This window comes from Fusarium verticillioides, chromosome 7 (assembly GCF_000149555.1).
Source record: "Fusarium verticillioides 7600 chromosome 7, whole genome shotgun sequence".
Classification (NCBI taxonomy): Eukaryota; Fungi; Ascomycota; class Sordariomycetes; order Hypocreales; family Nectriaceae; genus Fusarium; species Fusarium verticillioides.
In genome coordinates, this window is record NC_031681.1 from 2,535,464 (window position 1) to 2,554,729 (window position 19,266).

At 49.1% G+C, this 19,266-nt stretch overlaps 5 protein-coding genes and 1 non-coding gene across 9 annotated transcripts; 1 reads left to right on the forward strand and 5 right to left on the reverse strand.

The window, feature by feature from the left end:
• Window positions 1–291: 291 nt before the first annotated feature.
• FVEG_11562 (hypothetical protein) lies at window positions 292–1,181 on the reverse strand. Its single transcript, XM_018900865.1, has one exon. The coding sequence runs from the start codon at window positions 973–975 to the stop codon at window positions 487–489; it is 489 nt and encodes a 162-aa protein (XP_018759238.1). The 5' UTR covers window positions 976–1,181; the 3' UTR covers window positions 292–486.
• Window positions 1,182–1,512: 331 nt separating this feature from the next.
• On the reverse strand, window positions 1,513–1,622 carry FVEG_17050. The gene has a single exon. It is a non-coding gene; the product is annotated as a tRNA-Leu (tRNA).
• A 51-nt stretch (window positions 1,623–1,673) lies between these two features.
• On the reverse strand, window positions 1,674–3,437 carry FVEG_11563 (hypothetical protein). Its single transcript, XM_018900866.1, has 2 exons — window positions 2,481–3,437; window positions 1,674–2,429 (listed from the first exon to the last, which is right to left on the reverse strand). The coding sequence occupies exons 1-2, from the start codon at window positions 3,127–3,129 to the stop codon at window positions 2,392–2,394; spliced, it is 687 nt and encodes a 228-aa protein (XP_018759239.1). The 5' UTR covers window positions 3,130–3,437; the 3' UTR covers window positions 1,674–2,391.
• Window positions 3,438–5,447: 2,010 nt separating this feature from the next.
• FVEG_11564 (hypothetical protein) lies at window positions 5,448–7,717 on the forward strand. Of its 2 annotated transcripts, XM_018900867.1 has the most exons (3): window positions 5,448–6,392; window positions 6,445–7,129; window positions 7,190–7,717. In XM_018900867.1, the coding sequence occupies exons 1-3, from the start codon at window positions 5,823–5,825 to the stop codon at window positions 7,441–7,443; spliced, it is 1,509 nt and encodes a 502-aa protein (XP_018759240.1). In that variant the 5' UTR covers window positions 5,448–5,822; the 3' UTR covers window positions 7,444–7,717. The 2 variants fall into 2 exon arrangements, with proteins under 2 accessions (XP_018759240.1, XP_018759241.1); XM_018900868.1 differs by having other exon boundaries at window positions 6,445–7,717.
• FVEG_11565 (hypothetical protein) lies at window positions 7,715–14,092 on the reverse strand. 3 transcript variants are annotated; one of them, XM_018900870.1, is made up of 3 exons: window positions 13,327–14,092; window positions 11,725–12,584; window positions 7,715–11,675 (listed from the first exon to the last, which is right to left on the reverse strand). In XM_018900870.1, exons 2-3 carry the CDS (start codon window positions 12,262–12,264, stop codon window positions 8,586–8,588), a joined length of 3,630 nt encoding a protein of 1,209 aa, XP_018759243.1. In that variant the 5' UTR covers window positions 12,265–12,584; window positions 13,327–14,092; the 3' UTR covers window positions 7,715–8,585. The 3 variants fall into 3 exon arrangements, with proteins under 3 accessions (XP_018759243.1, XP_018759242.1, XP_018759244.1); XM_018900871.1 differs by having other exon boundaries at window positions 7,785–11,675; window positions 13,288–13,871; XM_018900869.1 differs by having other exon boundaries at window positions 11,725–14,092.
• Window positions 14,093–17,239: 3,147 nt separating this feature from the next.
• On the reverse strand, window positions 17,240–17,894 carry FVEG_17051 (hypothetical protein; the record flags this gene model as incomplete). Its single annotated transcript, XM_018906322.1, has 2 exons — window positions 17,240–17,728; window positions 17,777–17,894. The coding sequence occupies 2 exons, from the start codon at window positions 17,892–17,894 to the stop codon at window positions 17,541–17,543; spliced, it is 306 nt and encodes a 101-aa protein (XP_018759245.1). The 3' UTR covers window positions 17,240–17,540.
• Window positions 17,895–19,266: the final 1,372 nt, after the last annotated feature.

The window sequence follows — 19,266 nt, forward strand, 5'->3', positions numbered from 1 at the left end:
CTTTGAGTCTGTATAGAGTTGACCTCAATGTCCTCGGCGATGCTACAGAATATATCGCTTCTCCGAGCAAATGACACGGCATGGCATGGCATGACATAACAACCACCATCTGTTCCCGCGGGCTCGTCACATTTGCATTGCATTGGATCTCGGTGACCAAGATCCATCATCTACCGTCTCAGGGCTCTGCCAGATCCACTCTTTTACGAACCGCCAAACCTGTTCCAGCGCGGCACAAGACTACCGAGCTGTGAAAACCGGTCATGCAAATCCGTCTCGGGTGAGTCCAAGGTGAAGCACGAATAAAAAACGTTGTCGTTGGATACCAAAACGTCTCCGGGTTTCGGCTACAATAGGCTTGTTGTTGACCGTATTTCCCCCACATGGACAAAGACGTCCAGTGATAGGATACCAAGCCTCCAACTTCATGATGTTCATTATTATTGTATAGTACAAAATAGAGTTAATGTCTCATCAGAGGCCATTTCATGCGAATCCGCTGAACGGTGTCCCTATAACCTTCCCCTTATCATCCCATCTCACTCCTTCGCCTCTCAAAAGCTTCCTCTTCTCATCAAGAGTGATTCCCTCACCATCTTTAGGCCACTTCCCCTTGAACCCACCCAGCGCACCTCCAGTAGCCACAACGCGATGACATGGTACTTCTGGTGCGAATGGATTCCGTCGCAGCGCATTGCCTACAGCTCTTGGTGATGACTTTAAATGCGCGGCCATGATACCGTATGTTGAGAAGCTACCCCGTGGGATCTGGCAGAGAAGTGTCCATACACTCTTCTCGAATGGTGTGCGGCTGGATGCTTCGATGAGAGCTAGTTGAGAAGCCATGATTGTGGTGAAGTCAGCGGGTGAGGTTGGTGCAGCAGGTGATGATTGTTTCTTGGTCTTTGTAACTTTGACTTTGCGATCTTCTTGGGGCTCTTCAAGAGTTCGCTTGCTTTTGGTGAGGGCTGCCATAGCTTTGTCCAGCAGATGTGGTACAATAGTGAAGTGCGCTGAACTATATGTAAGGGGAATATCCAAGTTATGGGCATTGGCTATGTGATGGCTCGTAATGTTGATATGAATTCAAGGAGTAAACGGAAGAGTCACGTTTTAAATCACGGTCATTAAAGATGCGTCACATCAAAGGGCGTGGTCGACGCCAACATCTAGAGCAACACATATCGCGAAGTCATGTGACTAACATCAACGAGCAGCCATACTGGTCAATGCTATACACATGACGGGCTTGCGTGCGTGTAACATGCAAGATAATATGGGATGGCGAGTACTTCTGGAAGGAAAGTATCCCTTCGTCAGTAGCCCGTATCGGCATAGATATAGTAACCTTCAAGATGTAGCTTACAGTCAGTTTCTTGACTTACACAAGCTCCATACGCAGCTTACAGTAAAAGGCAGTCATGGGATGCAAAACTAATGAATCACTCGGCATCATCTATCCACATAAAATAGCAAAAAGAAATCATAATCACGAAAAGTCAAAAAGGAAATTGTCAAGATTGGGATTCGAACCCAAGAATCTTTCGATACTGCAAGAACCCAGTTAACCGGATAAGACAACGTCTTGAGTGCAGCGCCTTAGACCACTCGGCCATCTTGACGAATGTGATTGATATCAGCTAGCAAAACACATCGGTATATATACCAAATTTCGTCTGCCAAAGCTCTTCTTCTAGCTTCTACTCTTTATTCCAGTTGGATTTGAGCGTCATTCATTGAGAACAGCTGAATCTCTCCCGATTTATTTGACATTATGCCTAACCCTTCTGCTCCGTATCAGTGTACCAACCATTCGCGAGCTGCTTCCTCACGCATCGCAAGTCTTTGCTTACTGAATGACATTGCTCAAGAACATGGCACGATAACAGAGGGCAGAACAGGGGGCAAAGGACGGCGAGACAGCAGTTGTAACCTATGATACTATTTACACAAGTTCGCCATGTCGATCTACAAAAGATCCCTTTGGTTGTGACCATCTCATTATTCCATGTCTCCTCATTTCTGTACCAGAAAGCGGCACGCTGGTATATGTATGTATGAATGTATAATGTTTTTCTCAAACAAAGGGAGGTGATGTCTCCAATCTAACCCAACGCCAATGATTATGCCGATCCTAGTTACGGGTTTACCATGCCTGCCCCCGACAGTTCCTGTTTTTGGTTTTTACAAGACGCGACTCGCAAATGCTTCTATGCATGCTGTTTCTCGCTGAACTTTGATCATTTTCGGACTCTCGTGTCTCATGTTGAGACGACGGGATGGGTTCTTAAAACATTCCTGTCGTTCAAGCATGAATGACGTCGTCTCGTGAGTGGTGTTCTGTTTTGTTTTCGTATGTACTGGTGCGATGGCCAGACGGTGGTTTTCATTCTAGACCATGAAGGACTCTCCGCAGCCGCATTCCTCCTCTGAGATGTCTGTTAGTGTGATGACGATCTGTGATTGTTGTGGTAACTTACTGATGTTTGGGTTCTTAAAGACAAACCGCTGGTTAAGCTTGTCCTCAACATAATCCATCTCACTCCCAATGATACTAAACAGCGCCTTGCTGTCAATCAAGACCTTGACGCCATCCTGCTCAACAGTCTCGTCAAAAGCACCCGGCTTATCAACGTATTCAAGATGATAGGCCAAGCCACTGCATCCTCGGTTCCGTACTCCGACCTTGATGAGCTTCGGTTCCGGCTGGTCAAGCAATTCTCGTAATTGCTCCACCGCAGAGGGCGTCAAGTTCATAGCGGCCTTGCGCGGTCGTAGCTTGGGTCGTGGTCTAGCTGCCTTTGGCTTCTGAGCTTCTGTTTCGCTGAGCTTCGGAGCTGATGCCGATGTGGCGGGAGTAGCATTTTGTGTTGGCGCGGGTTCTTGTTGCTTAGGCGGTTGAGGATGCTGCGGTTGTTGAGGAGGAGGTCGTGTCTCGTGGACTTTAGGGAGAGGATCAGGTTGTGTTATTGAAGTTTCAGGAACGTCGTCGTTTCTCGGAGGCGTCGAGGTATGTGTTGGGAAAGTGTATGAGTGGTAGGACACAGCGAGAGGTCTCGAGGTTGAGAATTGCCTCAGAGGGCATCCTCGTCGCAGGGCGATTCTCGTTATCGATCTCGAGGTAAACATTGTGGGCGCATGTGGTGGTGATGTTGAGGTTGAGGATTGGTATCGAGAGAGGCAAAGGTTTAGTGGATGGATAGTGGAGGCTTATGATTTCAAAGCCCGGCTCCTCGGTGCTAAAGCGTTCGTTGCCGGAAACCGCTTGTACGTCAGAATGGCTCCCCGATCTTGTCCGAGCGAATCAGAGTGTGAGAATTTGTCAGACTCACGTGATGTTAATGGCCAGATTCAACAAAGGAGGATCATTGGAGTTGTGACAAATAATGGCATTGTAAAGATATCATAATGGTCTTTTTTAGTTTCAGCAATTTATTTGCATAATATAAGTTTATTCTGTTTAGAAAGAGTTGTCCAGAGAGCACATATGTAGTATTACGTGAAGCTCCAATACCAGGGTTGTCATGTTGATCCTCGCGACAAAGAAAGGCCATCAAGGTTTGTAAGTCTGACAACCAGTCAGATAATTCAAACTAAATATCCTAGGACAGGTATGGAGTTCTCTGGTTAGGTTTACGGACAATGGGTATAAACTGTGGCTTGATTAATCGATTTTCTATTGGAGATTTTGCTTACACCGGATTCATAAGCTGGTATGGATGCCACCGAATGATGCCAACACGACAGCCTGAGCACCGGCATTTGTTGTAAATCATCATGCACACTTTATTTAGCTGCCATCGTCAGAGCAGTACCTTGCATGTCAAAACAACCCTATCCAATAGCTCCCCTTCCATTCTACACAAGAACACAAAATGGGGGCGGGAACTTTTATACACAAACCCATGCAATAGAACTACACCAAAGTATCCGTGCCGTGGATACCAATTAATTGCAACAAGTCATGGTACCGAGGACACGGATCGTCAATCATGACCCATGCATCAGAAGCGATTGTTATATGCAGGCTCGCTAAACAGAGTTGCAACCAGATCAATGACAGTTGTTTATCTCAACAACGTAACATGCATATCAGTTACATACTATCGCTATCACGATGCAGTAAGGCCAAGACCAAGACTCCATTCCGATATCTCCAACCCCAACTCATTGTAACCAGGTAATCAATCAATCAGTGGATCGCTTTATCTCGGTTTACCTGCTCAGAATGAACACAGCAACCCCAACAAATGCGGCTGAAGTGAAACGTAGTTTAAATCCACGAGTGTCAAATCAGGCAGGCCGTGGAACATGAGATATCGTGGTATCCGCAGTCTGGGCGAAACGTTACATGCGGATATAAATTAATTGGACCTCTCTCACCTCATGGTCAGAGCTTGGGGGAGATAGCTACAGTAAGAAAGACTTGGTGTTATCGTGATGAGTGAGTTAATTATGGGATGTTACGAGAGGAACAAGGCATTGCCGGGGGCCAGTGACATATTTCTAAAAACAAGATGGCAAGATGACAATTTTCGTAATGAGACATGCATCTTCGTATTGGTATTTCTATGTATATCTTGGGTGTTGTGACTTGAAACGGTTTGTTATTGGTGACCCGTTCAACTGGTTACGGGCTGTGAAGTCTGGAGATTCGGTGTTGTGTAACCAATCACGGAGCTTGGCAGTCGGGCCTTTCCCCTAGAAGACCCTAAATTGATCTGGGGTTTGGTGGGAGACAACTAAATGCCCAACGGCTTCCATGTCTTGCAACGGCATCAGAAAAGCAACCATGGAATCTACAATGAAATGTAAATGTTACTATCGCCAAGAAAGATATCACCAAGTTCAACTTGCAGATGATGACCTCAGTAGCCCCAAATCAGCCAGTCTCATCTCAGCCTGGCAAATCGAATCCACAATTGTTTTCACGAAGCTAAAGTTTGGGTAGAACGTTACCAATGCGGGCATCTGTGACATCCACGAACGTTACCGTTAGGGTACGCCGCTCGAGCTTTGATAGCCTCTCATGTTTGAGAAAATGCTACCCCATGGAGACGATGGCTTTTGATCTTGTGAATCTGGGGAATACCGTGGACGTTTTGGGAGACATTTCTGAATCGAGTTTCTGTGGTGGTTGAGATGATACGAGCCTCCAGACTTGGCGGTTCAAAGCAGTTAACTAAGCCTCTGTCAAGGGTAACGGAATTGGCCTTTTTGCAGAGCCTCAACTCTTGATATCAATCTCTCAATTGTTTATTTAATATCTGACGATATCTTCATAAATCAATGTCTGTAATAAACTGTCATGGTCGGCCTAGACCGATACGTCGATAATAATGGAAAAATACGCCACCTCACCCACTGTAAGCGAATCAACACCCTCCATCCATTGTTGCATCTCCCCATTAACCCCCCCTGTAACTAACCCGCACCACCCTCACCATCCCCCATCTTCCATCCATCCAATCCATCAGCCATCCCATCCCATCTCATCCACTCTCACCACTCGACGAGACCCCTGACAATCCATTCTCCTTCTTTTCTCTCTCTTCGCCTTCTCGTGATACACACAGTTCCCCAATTGTAACTATCAAGGACGGGCAGGGGTCGGGTCTAGTTTATTTTTGGGGGCACCCTCACGATAGAGTACGTCGCGTGCCTGGATCTCTCCATCTTTTTCTCGCGACTACTTTAATTCTGCTGCATCCGGGGTTTATCTGGGCTTCTTGGATCTCATTCATTCATCTTCTGGTCTTCAATTGTCTAGAGAAGCATATCAATTGTCTTGTACAGGGCATTGACCCTCATCACCACACAACATGTCTACTCACGAAAAGGAAAACCCCATCGCCCAAGCGGCTTCAGAATCTGCAGACTCAGATACACCAGGCTTCCGCCCCAAAGGATGGATGTACAAGACCGTTCGCATCGCTGGCGTTGACCTCTGGTACGCCTCGCCCAAGGTCCAACTCCTCATGGTCTCCATCGTCTGCTTCTTGTGTCCCGGCATGTTCAATGCCTTGACTGGCCTCGGAGGTGGCGGCCAAGTCTCCAATGAAGCCCAGGATCACGCCAATACGGCTCTCTACAGCACCTTTGCCGTCATTGGTTTCTTCGCTGGTACTTTCGCAAACAGACTTGGCCTTCGTCTGACTCTGTCCATCGGAGGTTTGGGATATTGTGTCTATGCTGCTTCGTTCTTGTGCTATTCGCATACTCAGAACATGCCCTTTGTCGTCTTTGCTGGTGCTCTCTTGGGTCTCTGCGCTGGACTCTTGTGGGCTGCTCAGGGATCTATCATGATGTCTTATCCTCCTGAGCAGAGCAAGGGGCGATATATCTCTTGGTTCTGGGTCATTTTCAACATGGGTGCTGTCATCGGTTCTCTTGTGAGTACCTCTTGGACCCGCTTGAAGCTTTGTAGTCACTAACATATCTTAGATCCCCCTTGCTCAAAACATCAACAAGAAAGCTGGCCCCGTCTCCGATGGCACATACGCCGCTTTCATCGCTCTCATGGCCATCGGCGCCATCCTCGCCCTCATGATCTGCGACGCCGACAAGATCGTTCGTGAGGACAACACCAAGGTCATCGTTATGAAGAACCCCTCATGGAGCACCGAAATCAAGGGTCTCTGGGAAACACTCTCCCACGCCCCCTGGGTCGTCCTCCTCTTCCCCATGTTCTTCTCCTCAAACATCTTCTACACTTACCAAAACGTCAACATGAACCTCGCTCAGTTCAACGTCCGCACTCGCGCTCTCAACAACTTGCTCTACTGGCTCGCTCAGATCTTTGGCGCCCTTATTGTTGGATACGCCCTTGACGCCTCTAGCGTCCGTCGCAGTGTCCGAGCAAAGATCTCTCTGGTTGTCCTCTTTGTTCTGACCTTTGCTATCTGGGGTGGTGGCTATGCCTGGCAGAAGGATCAGCGACCTCGCGAGATCGCCATGAACCCTGCCAACGAGGATGACAAGATTGACTGGGACGATGGTGCTCACAAGTTCCTTGCTCCCATGTTCCTCTACTTCTTCTACGGCTTCTTCGATGCTGCTTGGCAGACTTGCATCTACTGGTACATGGGTGCTCTCTCCAACTCTGGCCGCAAGACAGCAAACTTTGCTGGCAAGTCCTAATCATCCTTCTCATATGTGTCCATACCAGAGCACTAACTTTTCAAACCAGGTTTCTACAAGGGTATCCAATCCGCCGGTGCAGCCATCTTCTGGCGTCTCGACGGCCTCGGCAAGCCATTCGACACCATCTTCGCCGCTACATGGGCCTGCCTCGGTGCTTCGCTCGTCATCGCCGCCCCTGTCATCTTTATGAAGATCCAGGACTCCGTCTCAATCGAAGAGGATCTTAAGTTCAGCGACGAGAAGATCGAGGACGTCATTGTCGCACCTACAGATAAGAAGATCGCCCTCACAGAGGCGTAGGAAAGGGAGAGAGACGAATGGGCCTACTATTTATAAGAATACTTAATAATTTAATGATATATCGGCGTTCAGCATGTATATATATACATTGGGGAGCTGGATGGCTCATACTACCTATGGACTGGGTTATTGCTTGACGTATTACATTGCATGAAGCGGTTCAATGAAGATTTACGTTTACATCACATATGCCCTCGGGGGGGGGGTTTCTTCATTTCCGTTCTTACATATGATTATGGCTCTGCCATTATGCTGAAAGTCACGACCATGCAGTAGGCTTAGAGTCGTCACCTCAACTTGGTAGACACATCACATCGTAGTGGCAGAGGGAAACAGATTTCAAGGACGATAGATCCTAATTCTTCTTTTTGCTCTTCCTATTCTATTGCAGAATACATTCGTTTTGTCTTTCTTTTCCGTCACCTGTCCTGCCTGTCCAGTCCTTGATTCACCAGACTCCTTTCCCAGAAGTTCAATGATGAATAACAAACATGATACGACAGGCTTGCCGTCTCTTTTTCATACAGTAAGAATCAGATACGCTCGTTTTCGCGCCGGCGGCGTTTGAGAATACATTAAAAGGAAACCCAAGAACAGGAAAAAAATATAAACAACCCAGGCACCCATGAATCGTTTGCAAGCCCTTTTCGAATGCACCCGTGCCCAGAAGTTATTTTTCCTTTTTCCACCGCCCTGCCCCATCTTCGCCTGAAGAGATAATACAGGGATGCAAAAACCAGGAAGAGAATGAATGTGAGAAAGTAGAATGTAAAAATGCGGGATGAGCTGTACCCTGAAATTTGGAGGGAGGTCGACGATCTCTGATGTGAGTGTCGAACCTCAAAGGACCCAGCGCTCACGCTTCGTGATAAGATCCTTGAACAAGTTCCACCCATGGGAATCGAGTTGAAAACCGTAAAACATAAATTATCAGACCCAAATGTAAATAACGCCGTTGTGCTGATGGATATAGAGGTCATAAGGAACATGACGATGTTTCCCATCTGCTGAAAGAAGTTCAAACAAAAATGGGGGGTATCAAAGAGGAAGTAGTTACTGGTGTGAGGTAATATGTGCGTGTGATAATGGTGAAGGTAAATTGCTGTTCAGTCCGGTAGGGATCTGATGCGATGAGCAAAATCTTATATCTGGGTAGGAGTTGGTGTCGAGGTGCCCCGGTCGCGGGAGATCCAGCTGAAGAGGTCAGGGCGGCCACCTCCAACGCCACCGATGGAGGCAGCGGAAGAGTCCACTGGAGGTCGGCTGGCAGTCTCACGAGGCTCAAGGAGGAGACTCTTGCGGTAGTATGTGACTTGGACATTGCCCTCCTCACTGCGGAGATGGCTGATCTGAGAGGACATCCAGTCCTGCAAATCAGGTACCTCGGTAAGTCTGTAGGGAATCTGGAACCGTTGGAGTTCTCCAATGATCTTGGCAGTGCGGGTGTGCTTGTCAAAGTTGACAACAGTGATGCCACCATTGCCATCCTCCTCAGACTCGGGACCCAGGCACATTTGCTTGGTGGCAGGGTTGCCAATGTCGACAAATGTCAAGTCGGTCAAGTACATGCCGAGGAAGGGTAGGCAGGGAGGAACATGGTCGTGGAGTCTTGTTCGCAAGACCTTGTTGTTCTGAGAGGGCTCGACCAGATCCTGAAGGTTCTGGAGCATGTCCTTGCGCTTAGTGGAGATGGCATCCCAAGTCTTTCGAAGACGACTAATAGTGCTGCTGTTGAGACTGCAGATGATAGCCATAAGACCGTCATAATTGTGGAGCTCAAGGCACTGGTGAGCAATCTTGATCCATTGCTTGATGACCTGAGCACGCTTCTTAACCTCCTGCTGCTGGAGAATAGTCTCAGCGACGAGGTTGGAAAGATCAGTTGAGAGAGAGGACATGGCCTTGACATTAGGAGCGGCGACGCCACCATTCTTCATCCACTGAGAAGCAAGAAGCTCCTCGGGAAGGATAGAAGAGAAGATGTTCATTTGCTTGATGGTCAGTTGGCGAGCCAACTCGAGGGGGTCAAAGTCAAGAATGCTTGGCTGGGCGGCACCCATCTTGAAAGCAGAGAGAAGGTTGAGTTGGCCCTTGGTGATGGCAGGAATGGGCAAAGGAGTATCAGCGGGCACGTATTGACCAATCGAGGTGTTGGTCTTGCCCATTGAGGAGACAAGTCGGGGCACCAGAGAACCCTCGCCAGAGACACGCTGAGCAAGCTCAAACAGACGTCGGCCAGCAGAAGGCAGAGAGGACGCCAGCTTGTGTTCAGCAAAGGGCATGATCAGGTCAAGAGCATCGCGATCGGTCTCGTCCCTCCAGTGGGACTCGAGCCAGCCCTTGAAAGCATTGTATACTCTCAAACGGACAGGTCCAGCCACATGAGGGGAGTCGTTAACGTAGTCATATCGCTCAATAAGCGCTTCAGCCAGTCGGATCGGCGTGCAGAAGAGGCGGAAGGTGAGGTAGAAGGTAGAGACAAACATGGCATCAGGAGTAGATTCGTGGGTTGTGAGACGCTCGACAAGAGCGGGGAGAGAGCCGCCAGTAACTTGGCCCTCCTTGTTGAACATGAGCTCGTGAGCAAAAGTCTTCTCCATAAGTCTTGACTCGACGTCGACATCCTCCGAGCTTCCACCGTTACTCAAATTCGACAGCGAAGGCTGCTTCTGAGGGGCAAGGTTCTGCTCAGGAGTGGTAGCTCGAGTGGAAGACTGCGAAACCATGCTGACCTCGGAGTCACGGCTGAGGTATGTGGCACTGCTGCCAGCGCTTGAAGCAACCATACTGTCGAACCGAGAAGAGGAGTTGAAGTCGTTATCATTGTTATCAACAGGGCTGTATTCCTCGTTGGCAAGGTGAGTGGTAGAAAGCTTGGGAAGGGGAGGAAGAGAAGGTCGCAGGGAGGAAATGGAGGATGCAACGCTGGAGACGTTGTCGTCAGCAACTGACGAGCGTCGTGAAGAGGTGGGTGAAGGGTGAGCGGTCTGTTCATCAGCAGGTGTGGTCACCTGGGGAACCTCGGGAAGAGGCTTGTCAATTGCGACAACAGTGAGGCGACGAGCATGTCCGTTAGATGAATTGGAGGTTCGGTTGGAGCCGGCAACGCTGACAGCGTCATTGTGCTCTGAAACAGATGGGGTCCTAGCTCGCTCCTCAGTATCGATATCGAGAATGCTGAGATCAATTCCGAGGCTGCTAGTCTCGAGCTCGAATTCAAAATCGCCAATGCGCTCGATAGCGGATTTTGCCTTGGCAACGCAATCTCCAGCGGCCCTAACGCAGCCCGTAGCGGATGCGAGGAGCATTGTGTTGTCATGGGGCATAATCAAATCGGCATCTTCAGAGGCAGCGCTGACAAGGGTATCGCGGGCAGAGAAGACTAGATCTTGGATTCGGGCGAACATGGTGGATCGAGCTCGGGCAAGAGCCTCAGAGCTGGAGTTGATGTGGTCATAGACGCCGTCAATTACTGCCAGCAATTCTCCACCTGAAAGCGCAGACTGCCGGATCGCTGATGCGAGCTCGGGGCGCGACTGTGATTGGAGATGCAGGCGGCCGATGAAGGAGCCCAGATGGGACAGGAACGTGTCGTGGCTGCGGTTCAGGCGCTCAGTAACCAGATGATGGGCTCTTGATACTGACGATGGGCCAGCAAGAGACACTCGGTGCGAAATAGTGGCCGACAAGCGGTGAGCTTGAGCTTGCGAAAGGCTTCCCTGGGACAACCTGTGAGAGCTCGGGCCAGTACGACCACTGAGTGACGATAATCGCTTGTTGAAGATGGATGTTGATGTTTGAGTAGTCTCGCTCGATTCAGAGGCAGCGACGCTGGCGGCAGCTTGGGAATCCGTGTCATTTATGTTTGTGCTGCGTTGGCTTTGTTCATCAAAGGAAGACTGATCAGCGGGTGGTGTTGGCGGCACGTATGATTCTTCGAGCACTGTATCCATAACAGTAACAGCTGAAGGCGCACGTGCCCTTCGGTCATCCTCGAGCACATCCATAAACCGAACTCCCTTTGTTACAATTCTAAAGGCTTTGAGGATCATCTCATCGATGATATCATTCACATCTTCAACGGGAGCAATTTCGAGACGTTGTGTCTCTTGCAATCGCTTTGCTGTCTTGACCAAGGACGATAGTTCAGAGAGAAGAGACTTGCGGCACTTGCGCAGAGCATCGTTCCTTTGAATATGGGTAGACTCTCGGTTGAGACAGTTTGTTCGTTCCTTTGTACCGTTAGAAGTCAATTGTCAAAGTGAACCAAGGATAACTCACCAATAGGAATCGAACGCCAGCAATGATGCCCTTCATGAACTCCTGGTTGCCAAAGATCTCCTTATCATTGACTGATGTGCTTCGAAGCAGATCCCAAAAGTTCAAGAGGGCTTTTAGAAGGTTGCACATGTCATCAGGCTCGTAAGCCTCGCAATAGTTGGTCGGCAACCATCCTCGGGCGCCCGAGATAAGTAATGTGCCATCAGCCCATCCATTGGTGTGAATAGAGTGCACGAGAATCACATCACCCTCGTTCAGAGGTAATGTCACACTCGAATCGGACATAACATAACTGGGGTTGAAAGGATAGAAGGCTCGCAGGAAGTTGTGGAAGACTTGGGGAGGGATGTACTGGGGTGAAGGTGAGAGATCCTCCTGCGAGCCATTTGGTGTAGCGGGGGGTGTCATTTGTGATTGTGAGTAGAGAGTGTTGTCGTTATCTGAGGTCGATGAAGCATCTCCAGATGATTCAGTTCGTGATTTGGCGATGGCAAGGGGAGCCACCTGGAGACTGGCTCGCATAGGCTGGTCGCTAAACATTGCGTGCGATTGCCGCTGACAATCGATGTCGCCGTTTAGATCATCGGGGGACCAACGGTTCGGCCGGTGGGTTTATACAACCACTCGAACCAAGAAATGATCCGGCTCTTTCTGTTCAGTCCTCTTCTATCCCTTTCTCTCTTGACAAGCAGTCGTGTCTGAATATCCAAGAGAACAGTGCAGGCTGATGATGAAGCTGGAGTAACGAAAACTCGATATCGACGATGGTGTAAGTGGTGGTGGTGATGATGTTGGGATCAAACTCGATAGAACTGCACCACAGCCAGCAACAGGAAATGGAGGAAGGGGAACTCGGTTGGCTGGGAAAGAAGAGAAATGTTAGCAAGTCACCTGGGGACGAGAAGTCGCGAATTCAATTGATTGTTTGTGGGAAATGTGATGGAATGAAGGGAGACGATGTCAAGAGGGTTGGAGGGGGCCATGGAGGACTTGTCGAGGAATTGGAATGCTCAGGATCGCAGGGGGGGACCTTCTGCAAGGCGTAGCTGTAGCGGCCACGCCAGGTACCTGGCAAAAGACGTTTTAGAGGGGGCTTCAGGGCGTAAAAAAAGACGTTGCTCCTCTGTGAACCCCCAGGCTCCAAAAAAGCAAGCACACCCGCCTCGTTCAACGTCCACCTTGAACGGTTTCTCGCGAGGTGCCCATATTTTCCGTAGCGTAGCTTTGCTTTGCTTTGATGCGCATTGCTTTGCCCATGCTCTTATCATCCCATGTCAAAGTCATTCAACAATCATCTCTTGGACCCAACACAACGCCTCGTGACTTGTCTCGCCTGAATAGTGCATTGCATGTACAGTATGGTCCAGTCCTGTCATGCCTGTCTGCGGCACGATCCGCCCATGTGCATAGCCTGTATGCCTCAAGCCCGTCTGTGCATTGCAGCCGACGTACAGTACCTGCGTGGTTGTGGGGAGAAATAAGACAATATGGAACGATGTTGGGTTGTGCTGCGCTGTGTTGAATAGAGTGTGTAGAACAATTGCAAACAAATCTGCCACTGACGCCTTCGACTCTCTTTTCTTGGCTCTTCCTCTTGCTTACCTTTGCTTGTCAACACAGAGTGATGAGGTCAATGTGATGACTCCAATCCAAATTGACCAATTGCAATTAATCGTTCTTAGTCGTCGGTATATCGTTATCTGGTTGTGCTGACTGGATGTGAGTCAGGTCATTCGTCGAGTTCGCGTTGGATGGAATGCTGCGGATGAAATTGAGCGACAAGGGTGGAGAAGCAGCAACGTTCGAGAGCTCAACGGTCCAAGGAAGGTATCAGATTAGGTGATGACGAATTATTTTGGTTGTGGTAGAGTGCTGTTGTTGTTGTTGTTGATGCTGCTGATGTTGGTGATCCAAGAGTAGTAGAAGCAAGTCGTAAAAGTAAAAATAGACCAGACCGTAAATCAAACCCACGCACACACTTAACGCAAAACAATGAATGAGATGGAGAGGATATTTGAGTAGGAGGAATAATGTAAATGGTATAAAGTCGAGTAGAGTCGAGTCGAGGGGAAGAGATGGGAACAAGAACACCGTCTACGTCGGGGTCTGGGGATTGCCGTGGTATTATCACCTTAACTTGAGTTAGTCGACGACCCTGGTAGTAGTCGATTTTGACGGGTGGGAGTCTTGTTCTCTCTCTCTCTCTCTCTGTTGCTCTGTGCTCTACAGTTCCTGGTGGCCACCGCACACCCACGTCTTTCGTCAGTGAGGTGGAACCGTCTCTCTCTCCCAGTCCAGGGGGTCCTGGCCTGTCCCAAGTGGGAGTTCCAAGTTCCAGGGGGTGGAGGGCGGAGTGGACTCCCATCCATGGTCAACAGTTGAATTGAACTTGACTGTTGGATTGAGTGCGAGGGTGATTGACTAGGGCAAGGTACACGGGAAGATAACCCCACGCCCCCAAGTTCCTCTCTCTCTCTACAGTGAAACGACCAGGGGGTAACCAAAAGGTAGCAGGGAGGCTGGCTCTCAAGGTCAGAGAGAAGGAAAAAAAAAAAAGAGTGGCGCTCAGTGCAGTGTCCACGGGAGGGATTGTGCCCGGTCTCAGCGGGGCTCTCTCTCTCTCTCTCTTCTCTTCAACCTAACCTGACCTAACCAAAGGTGACCTAACCTCACCAAAACCCGACCTTAGCAGTTCAGTGGAGTCTTTCTGGTCCCAGGGGTCTGGGGGCCTCCCGGCTGAAGAAGCTCTTATCCCCTGGCTGTTGTCTGGGTACAGTAAGGTAGTTAAGGCTTCCGAGCCGATGTCAAGACCCAGGTATCCGGCAGTACATACTTGGGTTGGGTGAAGCTCTCAAGGACAGACAGAAACACGGGATGTTGTGTGGGAGGATGCGACCCTTTGCCGCACTACGGAAACCATCAGAGTCATTATCGCCAAGCTTGGGGTTTCTGTCTTAAATCATCCCTCAGCAAAAAGGGAGACTCAATCACAAGAGCACACTGGACTTTCAAAATGTGTGTGCCTACGTAAGTATATACTGGTAGGTGTCATATCATATGCACGACCCGAAAGGTACAAAAGCAGCTAGAAAACGCGGTTTCAAAAAACCACACAATAAAATTCCCTAGAGTAAAAATACGATAAACTCGTTACCAAACTCCCAGTAGACTTCAGAGATCAACGGTTTTCAGTCCCACTCACAACATCTCCTCTCGTCGCCTCTCCTCTCCTCTTTCATGCATGTATGCACAGAACTTTAGGATACTCGTAAATGGATGGCCTCGCAGGAGAGGAGAAACAACGGAATGCCCACATCACGCCGCGGCCCTTTTTTGAGCGAGCATTTTTCGAGTCAGAAAATCGTGTCAGAAAAGATGAATGTATACTTTATGCGACTGAATCTGGCAGGCTGCTTGGTGGAAGTCTCATCACATGAACTATTTCTAGCTTCATCTTGCACTTTGCGCGACAAGTTATCGGATTGGTTGCCACATGCGATCTGTATTTTTAGCCATCACATATTCGTAGGTCAACCAAGATGCATTTTGTGCCTATTGAATGATGATCAATAACTCTTCCGCCACCACCCCGGACTTGATCAGGCCTATCAATTTTCCTAATCTGTACATAATTTAATATGTAGATACTGTCAGCTGTCATGAGATACAAAATGTGGTGTTGATGGTGGAAGTGCCGGGTAGCTGATAGCAAAAGTGGGCTTAGAAACCCTCTCAACAAGGGGTAATTCATGGCTGAGATGGTTGCGCAAAGGGCGCCGCAGTACAAAAAAATCAGCGAGACAGAGGAAGAGACTCGTCGGTGCCTCGTTTACTAGTCATGCCCTAGCTTCTTCGTTCCTGACCTTGGGCCTGCAGACGATATGCAAGATGGGCAAACCAATGCTTTCTCCTGCGTCTCGCTTCAGCACCACAACGGAGCCACGAATTGATCGATGCGATGCGGTCTGCCGTCCGGCCGCTCCATGACTATCCATGGCCTTGACCAAAGCCAAAGCCAAAGCCATCCATGACTGTCCATCACGAGTTCCCGCCTGACAGTCCAGGGCATGGTGAGAGTCAACCACCCGGGACGATGCCATTCCTTGAACATCATGGAGACTCGAGCAATTGCCGTGCGGGCTCGATCAAGATTTTGTGGAACCTGCTCATCAGTCCCCTTTTTTTTCTTCATCCATGATATCGTCTCTCACCACGAGACCACTCAGCCGCAAGCTATTGTTGTCACCGACTCCCCGCCTCATGAACTTGCGCACAGCATGGACCAAGTCGATCAAACAAGCTGGGACCCTGCTTACCATCGATGACATGACCGAAACCGCACAATCCTTCCGTCTGACAGGATGCAGCCTCCGCAGGCTCTGACCAGTGTCCGATGTCGCCTCAATGCTAGACAATCAATAGATCGTAAAGACTGCCACAGGATCAGCAATATTGAATTTCTCACCGGCAAACAATGTGAAAACAAATGAAGCTTACCGTATTAACCTCGGTCACATCACCTCGGAATTCACAAGCAAACAAAACGGCCAGATAACGTTTCCCCTAAAAGACGAATTTCCCCATCTTGCTGGATCGTCATTTACACCCCGTGCCCGCGCTTCCACGCCATCGAGCGTCTAGATGCCACCAAGGCTGGCACCAATTGCTTCATCTAAAGAGCCGGCTCCAAATTAGTCTGTCACTCGGCGCAAAAGTTAGGCATGACGGCGCTCTCGTGGTTGATCAATGGCGTAAACGCTGGGCGCTGAAAGACGTTGCGCCCCCTTTCCTTCTGTCCTTCTAGAGGCGGAAGTGTTTCCAGGAGTTCGGTGACGCTGGAGCTAAGCTTAAGCGCTCTCTCTGCGTTCTTTCATCTCACGAAGCTGACCTCTCTCGAACGCGATCTGCCCTCAGCTCTTTAAATGAGGGTTTTCTTGTAATGCTTTCGTCATCCACTAGCTGCTGATCATCTTCTGGAAAGAAACAGGGTTCTCGCTTGGAATCAAGGAAATATGCAGAGCAGTTCCGAGAGTGGGTGGCATTGCTCATTTGAGTGAAGACCGGAAATTTCTATGGCTGTGCTCGATACTTAAGTTAAACTTCAATACTGCTTAGAGGCTCACGCGTATGGGCTCGACAATTGAATCGGTTTCGCTTGGGGCGGCGCCATTGAAGAATAATAACTCCGATCTGGCGTTTCGAACCATGGCTCTAGATGCCCTGGAAGGCTGGAACCCCGCGGACAACCGTTTAAACCACACGATGTGGCGTTTGACGTTTATGTTTTTACTGAATTGATGCCATCATCAACACTATTAGCGAGCGATAACTCTCTAAAGCTACAGTAGTCTTCATCGCCTAATGCAGGGTCCATGACGAGTGGATGGGAGACTCCAGATTGTGTGCCCAACTCCGGTGATTAGATATCGACAAATTGGGAATCATCTTGGGCCAGGACAAATGGGAGGAGCGCAATGACTACCAGTTGGCACCTTCTTTGGAGATGTCACCAAATCTACCAGTCATTTGAGTTAACGGAGCAGGAACCTCATGGAGGCGCTTGCACCGGACACTTGGCTCCTGACTATGCCTCACTTTATTATTGCGGTCGAGCTCGATAGAGCTTCAATTCTCGTAAATTGACTTGGCTCACCTAGGGAATTGTTACCTAGCGACAAGTCTCATCCATCATTTGGAGGTGATGGCATCCGGCGATCTGTGCCTAGTGGTTTATCTAATACTGCACAGCACAGAACCTCAAACTTTGTCTCTCGTGGCCAATAGCCCAGCACAGATCATCAATCGACCCTGATCCCCTAAGCCTCTATTGTTCGACGGGCCGAAGGAAGATCATTGGCATCACCTCCAAGGTCAAGGTCAAGGTCAAGGTCACCGCATGGTCTCAGTTCCCATTCATTGCTTTTTTGCCTCTGTTTCCTGCTCATTCTCTGCCGCTTCAGCTCCAAGCCCTTGGGCCCCTCAATCTTCACGCTAGATACAGCTACTAGTGACATCAAACCCCTTTCGAACATTCGGTCAGGGGACCACCTACCGCTAGCTGCCAGAACTGCCAGGCCAGGGGGAGGGTTCCTTGATCCCTGACACCTGGTACCCAACCCCTGCTTCCGCGAAGCCTCCCCGGTACCAACGACGGCTTTACCCCTGTTCATATCCGTCTTGTTATACCGGCTGGGTTGCAGATTACAGCAACGACGCGATCAATTGCTAATTAATGGACGATTTACCACTGTCAATCGCGGCTTAGTATGAACGTTCGTGTTCCCACCAATACAATTTCACTCAGGTCTTTAATTTGCAGGCGTCATTGAACCCTATTGCTACTCTACTGCAAACAATCTAATGTCAGCCTTGCCTCTAGCCTCAGCCGCCCACGTTAATCAATCACTGATGTTCCCGACTGTAACCTTACCAATATGGTCTTGGTTTGCGAGCTACATTCTCTTCCTTCGTAAGTTCGCCCACAAGAAAGAATCTTACACATCGTGTTGGCCCCCAAAAGGACACACGACACAATCAACATCCCTTCAATATACTGTACTTCTCACGGTACGGAGTGTACAATCCGCCCTTACATATGGATCAACCATCCTCCTTTCTTAGCAACACCCCGCAGTCACAGCCGTTATGACCTACCAGTATTGATACAAAGCAGTGGCACCCGTTTTAAAAGGTTACACTATGTGACTATTCAACTGTTGGCGACTTGGCACTTCGGCACAATGCCGAAACCATAGCAAACAGTTGTTCACATTTACCACGATGAATAAAACGATCTTCGTATGAGGCGCCCACATCGCATATCGAAACTTTATGAATTGTGCGCCACCAGTTGATAAGACGATCAACTGCTATGGTCGAATATCTGAGAATGCCCACGGCCTGTCGGGAACCTAGAAACCCCGCAACAACTTGCTTTGTCTATGGCTGGTCTCTAATCCATTAGCTCTTTAACATATACTGGTCACAAACTTCGATAGCTCGATCTATTGTACGAGCGTCGACTATTATCACAGTACCTTCACGCCTCTGCTCCTCCCGAACCCGAAGTGCATATTCTAGATTCAAAGCAGTTGGCCACGATATTAGAAATACAAAGTTAAACAGCCGGGGGCCGTGTCTCGCAACCTTGCACCTCAACGTCAGCATCTCCAGACTCCTTGCAGCAGGCCGAGATCACGTTATCACCATCAACTGCTTCCAGCCGAGGCAAACTTCATCCACATCACCAACTCGCTTATGTTTGCCCCGGGGTGCTTGTTGGCAGGTTGGTTGAACGTGTAACTGGTGCAACTACGAAGGTTGTCAAGACAAGTTTGCTTCCCAAAGAAAGCCACACAGGATGCAAGGATGCCCGTCTGGTCGACGTCGTCTCCACTTGACAATCATCACCTATGCCCGGTCAACAGCCTCCGCGCTGTTCCGTTGATGGAGCTCCTTTTGAGACATGAAATTGTAACGAACATTTTACTTCCGGTTTGGACGATCGTTTCTTCCAGACCTAGCATGGCCACCGTACAAATG